The sequence below is a fragment of the Scyliorhinus canicula genome, chromosome 2 (genome assembly GCF_902713615.1).
Source record: "Scyliorhinus canicula chromosome 2, sScyCan1.1, whole genome shotgun sequence".
Taxonomy (NCBI): Eukaryota; Metazoa; Chordata; class Chondrichthyes; order Carcharhiniformes; family Scyliorhinidae; genus Scyliorhinus; species Scyliorhinus canicula.
The window spans coordinates 288359401-288374861 of NC_052147.1; the positions used below are offsets into that span (position 1 = coordinate 288359401).

At 50.9% G+C, this 15461-nt stretch overlaps 1 protein-coding gene across 1 annotated transcript in view; it reads right to left on the reverse strand.

The window, feature by feature from the left end:
• The window catches only part of LOC119962345 (unconventional myosin-X-like), a 216056-nt gene that overhangs the window by 1162 nt on the left and 199433 nt on the right, over positions 1-15461 (reverse strand). Inside the window, exons 18-20 of the mRNA XM_038790327.1 lie at positions 15273-15401; positions 8759-9199; positions 8101-8292 (exon numbers count right to left, since the gene is read on the reverse strand). Of these exons, the coding sequence (XP_038646255.1) occupies positions 8101-8292; positions 8759-9199; positions 15273-15401 (762 nt within the window). The remainder of the gene's footprint in view (positions 1-8100; positions 8293-8758; positions 9200-15272; positions 15402-15461) is intronic.

The following is a 15461-nucleotide window of genomic DNA, read 5'->3' on the forward strand; positions in this document are numbered from 1 at the left end:
TTCGGGACTTGTGGGAGGAAAGCGGAGCACCCGGAGGGAACCCACACAGACACGGGGAGAACGTGCAGACTCCGCACAGACAGTGACCCAGCCGGGAATCGAACCTGGGACCCTAGAGCTGTGAAGCAACAGTGCTACCCACTGTGCTACCCTGCTGATATATCTCAGTGTGTGTGAGAGAGAGAAACAACAGCATATCTCAGAGAGAGAGTGAAGGATTTTCTCCTCATCTCAGTCCTAACTCACTGACCTTTTCTTCACAGAATCACAGAATAATACAGTACAGAAGAGGCCCTTCGTCCCATCGAGTCTACCGCTGCTTGAAAAGCCCTGACCTGCCCACCTAATCCCATTGGCCAGCACTTGGCCCACAGCCGTGAATGTTAGGATGCACCAGGTGCTCATCCAGGTACTTTTTAAACGATGTGAGGCAACCCACCTCTCCCACCCTCCCAGGCAGCGCGTTCCAGACCCTCCCCCGCCTCTCCCACCCCCCAGGCAGCGCGTTCCAGACCCTCCCCCGCCTCTACCCCCCTCCCAGGCAGCGCGTTCCAGACCCTCCCCCACCTCTCCCACCCCCCCAGGCAGCGTGTTCCAGACCCTCCCCCGCCTCTACCCCCCTCCCAGGCAGCGCGTTCCAGACCCTCCCCCGCCTCTCCCACCCTCCCAGGCAGCGCGTTCCAGACCCTCCCCCGCCTCTCCCACCCCCCAGGCAGCGCGTTCCAGACCCTCCCCCGCCTCTCCCACCCCCCAGGCAGCGCGTTCCAGACCCTCCCCCGCCTCTCCCACCCTCCCAGGCAGCGCGTTCCAGACCCTCCCCCGCCTCTCCCACCCTCCCAGGCAGCGCGTTCCAGACCCTCCCCCGCCTCTACCCCCCTCCCAGGCAGCGTGTTCCAGACCCTCCCCCGCCTCTCCCACCCTCCCAGGCAGCACGTTCCAGACCCTCCCCCGCCTCTCCCACCCCCCAGGCAGCGCGTTCCAGACCCTCCCCCGCCTCTCCCACCCCCCCAGGCAGCGTGTTCCAGACCCTCCCCCGCCTCTCCCACCCTCCCAGGCAGCGCGTTCCAGACCCTCCCCCGCCTCTCCCACCCCCCAGGCAGCGCGTTCCAGACCCTCCCCCGCCTCTACCCCCCTCCCAGGCAGCACGTTCCAGACCCTCCCCCGCCTCTCCCACCCTCCCAGGCAGCGCGTTCCAGACCCTCCCCCGCCTCTCCCACCCTCCCAGGCAGCGCGTTCCAGACCCTCCCCCGCCTCTACCCCCCTCCCAGGCAGCGCGTTCCAGACCCTCCCCCGCCTCTCCCACCCTCCCAGGCAGCGCGTTCCAGACCCTCCCCCGCCTCTACCCCCCCTCCCAGGCAGCGCGTTCCAGACCCTCCCCCGCCTCTCCCACCCTCCCAGGCAGCGCGTTCCAGACCCTCCCCCCCGCCTCTCCCACCCCCCAGGCAGCGCGTTCCAGACCCTCCCCCGCCTCTACCCCCCTCCCAGGCAGCGCGTTCCAGACCCTCCCCCGCCTCTCCCACCCTCCCAGGCAGCGCGTTCCAGACCCTCCCCCGCCTCTCCCACCCTCCCAGGCAGCGCGTTCCAGACCCTCCCCCGCCTCTCCCACCCTCCCAGGCAGCGCGTTCCAGACCCTCCCCCGCCTCTACCCCCCTCCCAGGCAGCGCGTTCTAGACCCTCCCCCGCCTCTCCCACCCTCCCAGGCAGCGCGTTCCAGACCCTCCCCCCGCCTCTACCCCCCTCCCAGGCAGCACGTTCCAGACCCTCCCCCGCCTCTACCCCCCTCCCAGGCAGCGCGTTCCAGACCCTCCCCCGCCTCTCCCACCCTCCCAGGCAGCGCGTTCCAGACCCTCCCCCGCCTCTACCCCCCTCCCAGGCAGCGCGTTCCAGACCCTCACCACCCTCTGGGTAAAAAGGTTTTCCCTCAAATCCCCCAAAATCTCCCACCCCTCACCTTGAACTTGTGTCCCCCTCGTAACTGACCCTTCAGCCAAGGGGAACAGCTGCTCCCTATTCACCCTGTCCATGCCCCTCAGAATCCTGTCCACCTCGATCAGGTCACCCCTCAGTCTCTGCTCCAGAGAAACCAACCCAAGCCTATCCAACCTCTCTCCATAACTGAAATGTTCCATCCCAGGCAGCATCCTGGTGAATCTCCTCTGCACCCCCTCCAGTACAATCACATCCTTCCTATAATGTGGTGACCAGAATTACACCCAGTGCTCCAGCTGTGACCTCACCAAAGGTCTCCAACTCCCAACATGGCCTCCCTGCTTTTGTAATCTGTGCCCAGATTGATAAAGGCCAGTGTCCCACATGCCTTTCCCACCCCCCCCCCCCCCCCCCCCTATTAACCTGCCCTTCTGCCGTTAGAGATCTATGGACAAACACACCAAGCTCCCTTTGTTCCTCAGAACTTCCCAATGTCAGACCTTTCATTGAATACTTCCTTGTTAAATTACTCCTTCCATTGTGTATCACTTCACACTTTACAGGGTTAAATTCCATCTGCCACTTATCCGCCCATTTGACCATCCCGTCTGATTCTTCCTGTATCCCAACACACTCAACCTCAGTGTTAACCACCCGACCAATCTTTGTGTCATCCGCAAACTTACTGATCCTGCCCCCCACATAGTCACCTATGTTGTTTATCTAAATGATGAATAATAGGGGGCCCAGCACAGATCCCTGTGGTACCCCACTGGACACTGGCTTCCAGTCACTTAAGCAGCCGCCTGTCATCACCCTCTGCCTCCTACAGCTCAGCCAGCTCAGAATCCACCTTATCAAGTTCCCCATATCCCAGGTACATTTGCTTTCTTTGTAAGTCTCCCATGTGGGACCTTCTCAAAGGTTTTGCTGAAATCCATGTGAACCACATCAACTATAGGCAACCTGGTGGTACAGTGGTTAGCACTGCTGCCTCTCAGCGACAGTTCAATTCCAGGCTTGGGTCACTCGTGTCTGCGTGGGTTTCCTCCGGGTGCTCCGGTTTCCTCCCACAGCCCAAAGACATGCGGGTTAGGTGGATTGGCCATGATAAATTGCCCTTAGTGTCCAAAAGGTTAGGTGGGGTTACTGGGATAGGGTGGAGGTGTGGGCGTTAGTAGGGTGCTCTTTCCAAGGGCCGGTGTGGACTCGATGTTATTGGGGGTAATGTATTAATGTGGATGGAGAACTGGTTGGCAGACAGGAAGCAGCGAGTGGGAATAAACGGGTCCTTTTCAGAGTGGCAGGCAGTGACTAGTGGGGTACCGTAGGGTTCAGTCCTGGGACCCCAGCTCTTCACAATATACATGAATGATTTGGACGAAGGAATTGCAATATCTCCAGACGACACTAAGCTGGGTGGCAGTGTGCGCTGTGAGGAGGATGCAGAGAGGCTGCAGGGTGACTTGGACAGGCTGGCTGAGTGGGCAAATACTTGGCAAATGCAACTTAATGTGGGTACATAAGAACATAAGAACTAGGAGCAGGAGTAGGCCATCTGGCCCCTCGAGCCTGCTCCGCCATTCAATTAGATCATGGCTGATCTTTTGTGGACTCAGCACCACTTTCCGGCCCGAACACCATAACCCTTAATCCCTTTATTCTTCAAAAAACTATCTATCTTTATCTTAAAAACATGTAATGAAGGAGCCTCAACTGCTTCACTGGGCAAGGAATTCCATAGATTCACAACCCTTTGGGTGAAGAAGTTCCTCCTAAACTCAGTCCTAAATCTACTTCCCCTTATTTTGAGGCTATGCCCCCTAGTTCTGCTGTCACCCGCCAGTGGAAACAACCTGCCCGCATCTATCCTATCTATTCCCTTCATAATTTTAAATGTTTCTATAAGATCCCCCCTCATCCTTCTAAATTCCAACGAGTACAGTCCCAGTCTACTCAACCTCTCCTCATAATCCAACCCCTTCAACTCTGGGATTAACCTAGTGAATCTCCTCTGCACACCCTCCAGTGCCAGTACGTCCTTTCTCAAGTAAGGAGACCAAAACTGAACACAATACTCCAGGTGTGGCCTCACTAACACCTTATCAAATTCACAACTCTCTGAGAGAAGAAGTTTTTCCGCATCTCAGTCCTGAATGGCTGACCCCTTATTCTTAGACTGAGAACCCTAGGTAAATGTGAGGTATCCATTTTGGTGGCAAAAACAGGAAGGCAGATTTTTATCTGAATGGTGGCAGTTTAGGAAAAGGGGAAGTGTAACAAGACCTGGGTGTCACGGTGGAACAGTCGCTGAAGGTTGGCATTCGGGTACAGAAGGTGGTGAGGGTTGGCATTCAGGTACAGCAGGCAGTGAAGGTTGGCATGCAGGTACAGCAGGCGGTGAGGGTTGGCAGGTACAGCAGGCGGTGAGGGTTGGCATGCAGGTACAGCAGGCGGTGAGGGTTGGCAGGTACAGCAGGCGGTGAGGGTTGGCATGCAGGTACAGCAGGCGCTGAAGGTTGGCATGCAGGTACAGCAGGCGGTGAGGGTTGGCATGCAGGTACAGCAGGCGGTGAGGGTTGGCATGCAGGTACAGCAGGCGGTGAGGGTTGGCAGGTACAGCAGGCGGTGAGGGTTGGCATGCAGGTACAGCAGGTGGTGAGGGTTGGCAGGTACACCAGGCGGTGAGGGTTGGCATGCAGGTACAGCAGGCGGTGAGGGTTGGGAAGCAGGTACAGCAGGCGGTGAGGGTTGGCATGCAGGTACAGCAGGCGGTGAGGGTTGGCATGCAGGTACAGCAGGCGGTGAGGGTTGGCATGCAGGTACAGCAGGCGGTGAGGGTTGGCATGCAGGTACAGCAGGCGGTGAGGGTTGGGAAGCAGGTACAGCAGGCGGTGAGGGTTGGCATGCAGGTACAGCAGGCGGTGAGGGTTGGGATGCAGGTACAGCAGGCGGTGAGGGTTGGCATGCGGGTACAGCAGGCGGTGAGGGTTGGCATGTAGGTACAGCAGGCGGTGAGGGTTGGGATGCAGGTACAGCAGGCGGTGAGGGTTGGGATGCAGGTACAGCAGGCTGTGAGGGTTGGCATGCAGGTACAGCAGGCTGTGAGGGTTGGCATGCAGGTACAGCAGGCGGTGAGGGTTGGCATGCAGGTACAGCAGGCTGTGAGGGTTGGCATGCAGGTACAGCAGGCGGTGAGTGTTGGCATGCAGGTACAGCAGGCTGTGAGGGTTGGCATGCAGGTACAGCAGGCGGTGAGTGTTGGCATGCAGGTACAGCAGGCGGTGAGGGTTGGCATGCAGGTACAGCAGGCGGTGAGGGTTGGCATGCAGGTACAGCAGGTGGTGAGGGTTGGCATGCAGGTACAGCAGGCGGTGAGGGTTGGCATGCAGGTACAGCAGGCGGTGAGGGTTGGGATGCAGGTACAGCAGGCAGTGAGGGTTGGCAGGTACAGCAAGCGGTGAGGGTTGGGATGCAGGTACAGCAGGCGGTGAGGGTTGGCATGCAGGTACAGCAGGCGATGAGGGTTGGGATGCAGGTACAGCAGGTGGTGAGGGTTGGCATGCAGGTACAGCAGGCGGTGAGGGTTGGGATGCAGGTACAGCAGGCGGTGAGGGTTGGCATGCAGGAACAGCAGGCGGTGAGTGTTGGCATGCAGGTACAGCAGGCGGTGAGAGTTGGCATGCAGGTACAGCAGGCGGTGAGGGTTGGCATGCAGGTACAGCAGGCGGTGAGGGTTGGCATGCAGGAACAGCAGGCGGTGAGTGTTGGCATGCAGGTACAGCAGGCGGTGAGGGTTGGCATGCAGGTACAGCAGGCGGTGAGGATTGGCATGCAGGTACAGCAGGCGGTGAGGGTTGGCATGCAGGTACAGCAGGCGGTAAGGGTTGGCATGCAGGTACAGCAGGCGGTAAGGATTGGCATGCAGGTACAGCAGGCAGTGAGGGTTGGGATGCAGGTACAGCAGGCGGTGAGGGTTGGCATGCAGGTACAGCAGGCGGTGAGGGTTGGCATGCTGGTACAGCAGGCGGTGAGGGTTGGGATGCAGGTACAGCAGGCGCTGAAGGTTGGCATGTAGGTACAGCAGGCAGTGAGGGTTGGGATGCAGGTACAGCAGGCGGTGAGGGTTGCCATACGGGTACAGCAGGCAGTGAGGGTTGGCATGTAGATACAGCAGGTGGTGAGGGTTGGCATGCAGGAACAGCAGGCGGTGAGGGTTGGGATGCAGGTACAGCAGGCGGTGAGGGTTGGGATGCAGGTACAGCAGGCGGTGAGGGTTGGCATGCAGGTACAGCAGGCGGTGAGGGTTGGCATGCAGGTACAGCAGGCGGTGAGGGTTGGCATGCAGGTACAGCAGGCGGTGAGGGTTGGGAGGTACAGCAGGTGGTGAGGGAAGCTAATGGCATGCTGACCTTCACAGCGAGAGGATTTGAGTATAGGAGTAGGGATGTCTTGCTGCAGTTATACAGGGCCTGGGTGAGGCCACAGCTTGAGTATTGTGGGCAGTTTTGGTCTCCTAGTTTGAGGAAGGACATTCCTGCTGTTGAGGGTGTCCAGCGAAGGTTCCCAGACTAATTCCCGGGATGGCAGGACTGACAGATGGAGAAAGACTGGATCGACTGGGCTTGTAATGACTGGAGTTTAGAAGAATGAGAGGGGATCTCACAGAAACATATAAAATCCTGATGGGACTGGGCAGGCTGGATGTGGGAAGAATGTTCCGGATGTTGGGGAATGTCCAGAACTCGGGGTCACAGCCTCAGAATAAGGGGTCAGCCATTCAGGACTGAGCTGAGGAATAACTTCTTCTCTCAGAGAGTTGTGAACTTGTGGAATTCTCTCCCACAGAAAGCTGTTGGGGCCGGTTCATTGGATATATTCAAGAGGGAGCTGGACGTGGCCCTTGCGGCTAAAGGGATTGAGGGGTATGGAGAGAAAGTGGGAGTGGGATCCTGAATTTGCATGATCAGCCATGATCATATTGAATGGTGGTACAGACTCGAAGGGCTGAATGGCCTCCTCCTGCTCCTATTTTCTATGCTTCTCCAAGTGGAGATAGATTCCCGCTTGGAGAATCTTCTCCAGTAGTTTCCATCCCGCTGAGGTGAGATTCACAGGCCTGTAGTTCCCTGGCTTTATCTCTACAACCTTTCTTCAATAATGGAACCACAGTAGCTGTTCTCCAGGCCTCTGGCACCTCCCCCGTGGCCAGAGAGGAATTTAAAATTTGGGTCAGAGCCCCGGCAATCTCCTCCCTTGCCTCCCATAGCATCCTGGGACTCAATTCATCTGGACCAGGAGATTTGTCCACTGTTAAGCCACCAATAACTCCAATACCTTGTCCCTCCCTATGACAACTTGCTCAGAAACCTCACAGTCTCTCCCTGATTTCCAAAACTACCTCCTCATTCTCTCTCGGTGAAGACAGATGTGAAATATTCATTCAACACCCTCCCAATGTCCTCTGGCTCCACCCATTTCCCCCTTGGTCCCTAAAGGGCCCTACCGTTCCCTGGTTATCATCTTCCCATGATGTGGAGATGCCGGCGTTGGACTGGGGTGAGCACAGTAAGAAGTTTTATAACACCAGGTTAAAGTCCAACAGGTTTGTTTCAAACACCAGCTTTCGGAGCTTCCTCAGGTGAATGAGGAAGGAGCAGTGCTCCGAAAGCTCGTGTTCGAAACAAACCTGTTGAACTTTAACCTGGTGTTGTAAGGCTTCTTACTGTGATCATCTTCCCAGTGATATACTTAGAAGATGATCTTCAGATGAGCGACACAGTGGCACAGTGGTTAGCACTGCTGCCTCACGGCTCTGAGGACCCGGGTTTGATCCCGGCCCTGGGTCACTGTCCGTGTGGAGTTTGCACATTCTCCCCAGTGTCTGTGGGTCTCACCCCCACAACCCAAAGATATGCAGGGTAGGTGGATTGGCCACGCTAAACTGCCCCTTAATTGGGAAAAAAAATTGGGTACTCTAAATTTATTTTAAAAAATTTTAAAAATAGAATATCTTGGAATTTTTCCTACTTTTACCAGCCAGTGCGTTCTCATATCCCCTCTTTGCTCTCCTAATTGCTCCCCGGATACTCTGTCCCTATAGAGTGGCCATGATAACAAAGTACTGTCACTCTGGAAGTCACGGCTCAGGTCAATGATCTGATCTCTCACCTGTGGAGTTTCAAAGAACATTTCACGTTCGTCCACCGTGATCTTGTAGGTGTTTGGGAACGGGGCACCAAAGAATACAATGTGCTCATACTGGAAGGTTTCCAAAGGCCGGGCATCACCTCGTTTGTAGATGGAAATGTTTTCAGCGCTGACTCCCAACCACAGCTCGTTGGGAAATCCACCTTCCTTACACTGGAAACAATCAAAGAGCATTAGCGTGACAGGAACCAATCAAAAGGAGTGACGTAGAGCAGGAAATGGAGGAAGCAAAGAGGGAAGAGGAGGTAAACAGGATGGACGAGGAGGTGGGATCTGGGAGGACGGATGATTGGGAAGAGGGGACTGAGAGGACAAGATAGACAGGCGTGGGGAGGCTTGGCGTGGGGAGGTATACAGGGGACTCTCGTAACTTTGCCAAATCACCCAAATCCAGTAATATTGATCGCAATGCTTCCAAATTCACTGAAATGTTTCAAGTTGGGCGTTTTTAGTTTTTTTAGGCAGAGAGAAAAAGGTTACGGCTACTTGCAATAAATACTTCTTGAAGGTGGGTTAAATAAGCTACTGGAAACTGATACGTTTCAGAGCAAAGGAAAATTCTGGGATAAAGAGTAAACTGTAGTCAGAAGCTTCCAGGGAAACATCCACTCCAACTTACCTCAACATCGAAGAGAGTTGAACCATATCCAGGCCAGTCCATGATAATAGACATGTATCTCAGCATGGATTGATGCTGCTTTACTCCCCGAAGCCTCTTCCACTTGTCCATGATGCCCGTGCGAGTCGCTGTCAGCTCCTCCTTCAGCCACATCTCCAACATTTGCTCTTCTTCCATTTTCTGTTTTTTCACTGAGCCTGTTCGAAGGCTGAGACGTAATGTCCCCTCCAAGAAACTGGTCCTCCTCTTCTCCAGGGTCTGCGAGTTGAACTTTGTGGATTGGAAAATCTTGTTCCTCAGTTTAAAAACAGGATAAACTTCCTGGAGATTTAAAGAGCCCTTGTTGTAGTCTCCGTAGATGTATTGCAGTCTTAAAGCTGCTAAAAGCTGCAGGGTATCTTCTGGTGCAGGAAAATGTCCGCTCAGTAAACATTCATGGGCCTGGGAATGAGAGAGACAAACTCCGATCAATCAGAATATTTCAAATACTAACGGACCAGAATCACCACCTTAATAATGACCGTCCAGAATCATCACCTTAATAATGACCGTCCAGAATCATCACCTTAATAATGACTGTCCAGAATCCAAACCTTAATATTGACCGTCCAGAATCACCACCTTAATAATGACCGTCCAGAATCATCACCTTAATAATGACTGTCCAGAATCCAAACCTTAATAATGACCGTACAGAATCACCACCTTAATATTGACCGTCCAGAATCCAAACCTTAATAATGACCGTCCAGAATCACCACCTTAATATTGACTGTCCAGAATCATCACCTTAATAATGACCGTCCAGAATCCAAACGTTAATAATGACCGTCCAGAATCATCACCTTAATAATGACCGTCCAGAATCATCACCTTAATAATGACCGTCCAGAATCATCACCTTAATAATGACCATCCAGAATCCAAAACTTAATAATGACCGTCCAGAATCCAAACCTTAATAATGACCGTCCAGAATCCAAACCTTAATAATGACCGTCCAGAATCCAAACCTTAATAATGACCATCCAGAATCCAAACCTTAATAATGACCATCCAGAATCCAAAACTTAATAATGACCGTCCAGAATCCAAACCTTAATAATGACCGTACAGAATCACCACCTTAATATTGACCGTCCAGAATCCAAACCTTAATAATGACCGTCCAGAATCATCACCTTAATAATGACCGTCCAGAATCATCACCTTAATATTGACCGTCCAGAATCCAAACCTTAATAATGACCGTCCAGAATCATCACCTTAATAATGACCGTCCAGAATCATCACCTTAATAATGACCGTCCAGAATCATCACCTTAATAATGACCATCCAGAATCCAAAACTTAATAATGACCGTCCAGAATCCAAACCTTAATAATGACCGTCCAGAATCCAAACCTTAATAATGACCGTCCAGAATCATCACCTTAATAATGACCATCCAGAATCCAAACCTTAATAATGACCATCCAGAATCCAAAACTTAATAATGACCGTCCAGAATCCAAACCTTAATAATGACTGTCCAGAATCATCACCTTAATAATGACTGTCCAGAATCCAAACCTTAATAATGACCGTCCAGAATCCAAACCTGAATAATGACTGTCCAGAATCATCACCTTAATAATGACCGTCCAGAATCCAAACCTTAATAATGACCATACAGAATCACCACCTTAATATTGACCGTCCAGAATCCAAACCTTAATAATGACCGTCCAGAATCCAAACCTTAATAATGACCGTCCAGAATCCAAACCTTAATATTGACCGTCCAGAATCCAAACCTTAATAATGACCGTCCAGAATCCAAACCTTAATAATGACCGTCCAGAATCACCACCTTAATAATGACCGTCCAGAATCCAAACCTTAATATTGACCGTCCAGAATCCAAACCTTAATATTGACCGTCCAGAATCACCACCTTAATAATGACCGTCCAGAATCACCACCTTAATAATGACCGTACAGAATCATCACCTTAATAATGAACGTCCAGAATCCAAACCTTAATAATGACCGTCCAGAATCATCACCTTAATAATGACCGTCCAGAATCCAAACCTTAATAATGACCGTCCAGAATCCAAACCTTAATATTGACCGTCCAGAATCCAAACCTTAATAATGACCGTCCAGAATCCAAACCTTAATAATGACCGTCCAGAATCCAAACCTTAATATTGACCGTCCAGAATCCAAACCTTAATATTGACCGTCCAGAATCACCACCTTAATAATGACCGGCCAGAATCACCACCTTAATAATGACCGTCCAGAATCCAAACCTTAATATTGACCGTCCAGAATCACCACCTTAATAATGAACGTCCAGAATCCAAACCTTAATAATGACCGTCCAGAATCCAAACCTTAATAATGACCGTCCAGAATCATCACCTTAATATTGACCGTCCAGAATCACCACCTTAATAATGACCGTCCAGAATCCAAACCTTAATAATGACCGTCCAGAATCCAAACCTTAATAATGACCGTCCAGAATCCAAACCTTAATAATGACCGTCCAGAATCACCACCTTAATATTGACCGTCCAGAATCATCACCTTAATAATGACCGTCCAGAATCATCACCTTAATAATGACCGTCCAGAATCCAAACCTTAATAATGCCCGTCCAGAATCATCACCTTAATAATGACCGTCCAGAATCCAAACCTTAATATTGACCGTCCAGAATCACCACCTTAATAATGACCGTCCAGAATCACCACCTTAATAATGAACGTCCAGAATCCAAACCTTAATAATGACCGTCCAGAATCATCACCTTAATAATGACCGTCCAGAATCCAAACCTTAATATTGACCGTCCAGAATCACCACCTTAATAATGACCGGCCAGAATCACCACCTTAATAATGACCGTCCAGAATCCAAACCTTAATATTGACCGTCCAGAATCACCACCTTAATAATGAACGTCCAGAATCCAAACCTTAATAATGACCGTCCAGAATCCAAACCTTAATAATGACCGTCCAGAATCCAAACCTTAATAATGACCGTCCAGAATCCAAACCTTAATAATGACCGTCCAGAATCCAAACCTTAATAATGACCGTCCAGAATCCAAACCTTAATAATGACCGTCCAGAATCACCACCTTAATATTGACCGTCCAGAATCATCACCTTAATAATGACCGTCCAGAATCATCACCTTAATAATGCCCGTCCAGAATCCAAACCTTAATATTGACCGTCCAGAATCATCACCTTTATAATGACCGTCCAGAATCTAAACATTAATAATGACCGTCCAGAATCCAAACCTTAATAATGACCGTACAGAATCATCACCTTAATATTGACCGTCCAGAATCTAAACATTAATATTGACCGTCCAGAATCTAAACATTAATAATGACCGTCCAGAATCACCACCTTACTAATTTATTTATTTTTAAGAACGATTTCTCAAATGGTTATTACAAATAATTAAATGTTAGTTCAAAAATTACATTTCAATTTATGTGGCTTTATCTCCAAGGACAGTAAATATTGACACAAAATTACATCAAGGTTTATCTTTCAAACCTGATCTACAAAAGGAAATGTACAACAGAACTCCATTTTCTGTTCCTCAGAGAACTCAAAACTCAGTGGATTCTTACACCGTGCAAGGGTCTCAATCATTCATCACTCCCTTTCAATAAGCAAGCAAGTCCTACTTCTGTCACAATATCCACTGATATACATAATGAGATGCAGACAGGCAGTGATTGACACATAGGATGACCAATGAACACACGACACAGAACAACCAATCATCAGACAGGACGCCACCACTATAAAGCCCACAGGGCATTAAGATTCCTGCTCTCTCGGGACCCAGGTCAGAGCAAGCTTGGAGGGTTGATGGGCCTGTTCCTGTGCTTTGTTCTTTGGAGAGTCTGATCCTGGGAGAGTTGCGAGGCGGGGGGGTCTGGTCCTGGGAGAGTTGCGGGGCGGGGGGGGGGGGGGGGGGGTCTGGTCCTGGGAGAGTTGCGGGGGGGAGGGGTCCTGGGAGAGTTGGGGGGGGAGGGGTCTGGTCCTGGGAGAGTTGGGGGGAGGGGTCCTGGGAGAGTTGGGGGGGGGTTCTGGTCCTAGGAGAGTTGAGGGGGGGGGGGTCTAGGGAGAGTTGTGGTGGTGGTGGGTAGTGGGGGGTGGGGGGGGGGGTGGGAGGGATCTGAAATATATTACGGTAGACAAGTCCCCAGGGCCTGATGGGATATACTCCAGAATACTGAGAGAGGCGAGGGAGGAACTTGCTGGGGCCTTTAGAGAAATCTTTGTAATCTCACTGGCTGCAGGGAGGTCCCAGAGGACTGGGGAATAGCCAATATTGTTCCTTTGTTTAAGAAGGGTAGCTAGGATAATCCAGGGAACTACAGGCCGGTGACGTATTAGCGAGAGGCAGCACGGTTTTGTGAAGTGGAGGTCGTGTCTCAGCTTTGACAAATCACCACAACCGGCCCACAGCAGACGCTATCTCCCTGGCCCTACAATCAACACTCAAACACCTCGACAACAAGGACACCTATGTCAGACTGCTGTTCATCGACTACAGCTCCGCCTTCAACACCATTATCCTGACAAGACTAATAAGCAAACTCTGCAACCTTGGACTTGACCCCTCCCTGTGCAGCTGGATCCTTCCTCACCAACAGACCGCAATCTGTCAGGATCGGCAACAGAACCTCCTCCACTATAGTCCTCAACACCGGGGCCCCGCAAGGATGTGTGCTCAGTCCTCTACTGTACTCCCTGTACACACATGACTGTGTGGCAAGATTTAACTCCAACTCAATGTAAAAGTTTGCGAATGATACAACAGTGGTGGGACGTATCTCAAACAACGACGGATTAGACTACAGGAGGGAGATAGATCACTTGGCTGCATGGGGCACCGAAAACAACCTCTCTCTAAATGTTGGAAAGACCAAGGAACTGATCATCAGCTTCAGGAAGCGCAGCACGACACACACTGCCGTCTGCATCAATGGCTCCGAAGTGGAGATGGTCGATAGCTTTAAGTTCCTGGGGGTCACCATCACCAACAATCTGTCCTGGTCCACTCACATTGTTGTGTCATGTGAGGGTACCTTTAGGAAATGGGTGTTTACTACAGCAGTGATGTCAGAGAGTGGGTGGAGCTGGGCTGTCTGTCAGCTTTTTACTTTTGTTTTAGGCTGTTTTCTGCAGGGTGTTTTATAGTTTAGTTTTAAGAGCTGGATAGCTACAGTTACAGCCAGAAGGGGTATTAGTCTCTCTCTCTGTAATCTAAAGACTGTAAATCGATCCTTTGGTGATTTAAAACTAATAACTGCTCTCAGTAGTGACTTTAACCTGATGTGCTTCTGTTTAAAGGTTTTGTTCAAGTCTTATGGATGTTAAAAGGACAGCTAAAACATTACTTAGTGTTGTATTCTTTGGGGGTTGTATTTGAATTAATGGTTGCTAAGATGTTCACTGTGTGTTTTAAAAAGGTTAACTTGAGTTCATGGAATAAACATTGTTTTGCTTTTAAAAAATACATTTCCAATTCTGCTGTCCCACACCTGTAGAGTGGGCCGTGTGCTCCCCATACCACAATCTATTAAAAGCCGTGGGTCAAGTGAGCTCCATGAAACACATTTAGGTTCTCTAAACCCTGGCCCATAACAGATGCAACAGTTAAGAAAGCCCAACAACGTCTCTACTTCCTACGCAAGCTAAAGAAATTCGGCATGTCTGCATCGACTCTCACAAACTTCTACAGATGTGCGATAGAGAGCATCCTATCCGGCTGCGTCACAGCCGGGTATGGCAACTGCTTGGCCCAAGATCGCAAGAAACTGCAGGGTGTGGTAAACTCAGCCTAACGCATCACACAAACTTGCCATCCCCACATTGATTCTGTCTACACCTCCCGCTGCCTCAGGAAGGCAGACAGCATTATCAGAGACCCCTCCCACCCAGGCTTTGCCTTCTTCCAGACCCTTCCATCAGGCAGAAGGTACAGAAGGCTGAAGACCCGCACATCCAGACATAGGAACAGCTTCTTCCCCACAGCTACAAGACTCCTCAACGACTCCCCCTCGGACTGATCTGTTCCCTGTACGAACACTATTCACGACGCCCTATGCTGCTCTTGCTCATGTATTTGCTTTGTTTGGCCCCTTGTTCCGCACTGTAACCAATCACTGTTTGTCGATGTACCATTTGTCAATGTTCTCTGTTGATTATTATTGTGTCTACTCTGGTCTCCATGGTCAAGGGGCCATTCATTCTGTGGTCACAGCTGCAACATTTTGTTGATTTGATGGTAACTGGAGCCAAAACGTCTGTTCAATTCCACTGGGTAACCAGTTTAACAAATCCACCATTAACTAGCACTAATCCATTAACTACCACAACCCCATTAACCAGCTGATTAATAAACCAGCCTTAGAGCCAGTCAGTCAGTGGGGGAGGCTGGTTTGTATTGGCTGCTAAATGACCAGGTTGACCTCTCACCTGTTCGAACATGAAGGCGAATTCCACTCCGCTCTTCACCACCTTCTCCACGTCCAGGAAGCAGTACAGTCTGAAGTAAAGTCCACAACGTCTGTCCACACTCTCCTCACTCAGCACCATCCTATAGAGCACAGCACCCATTAAACAGTGAACCCCCCCCCCTCAGCTCCACCCATCCCACACCCAACC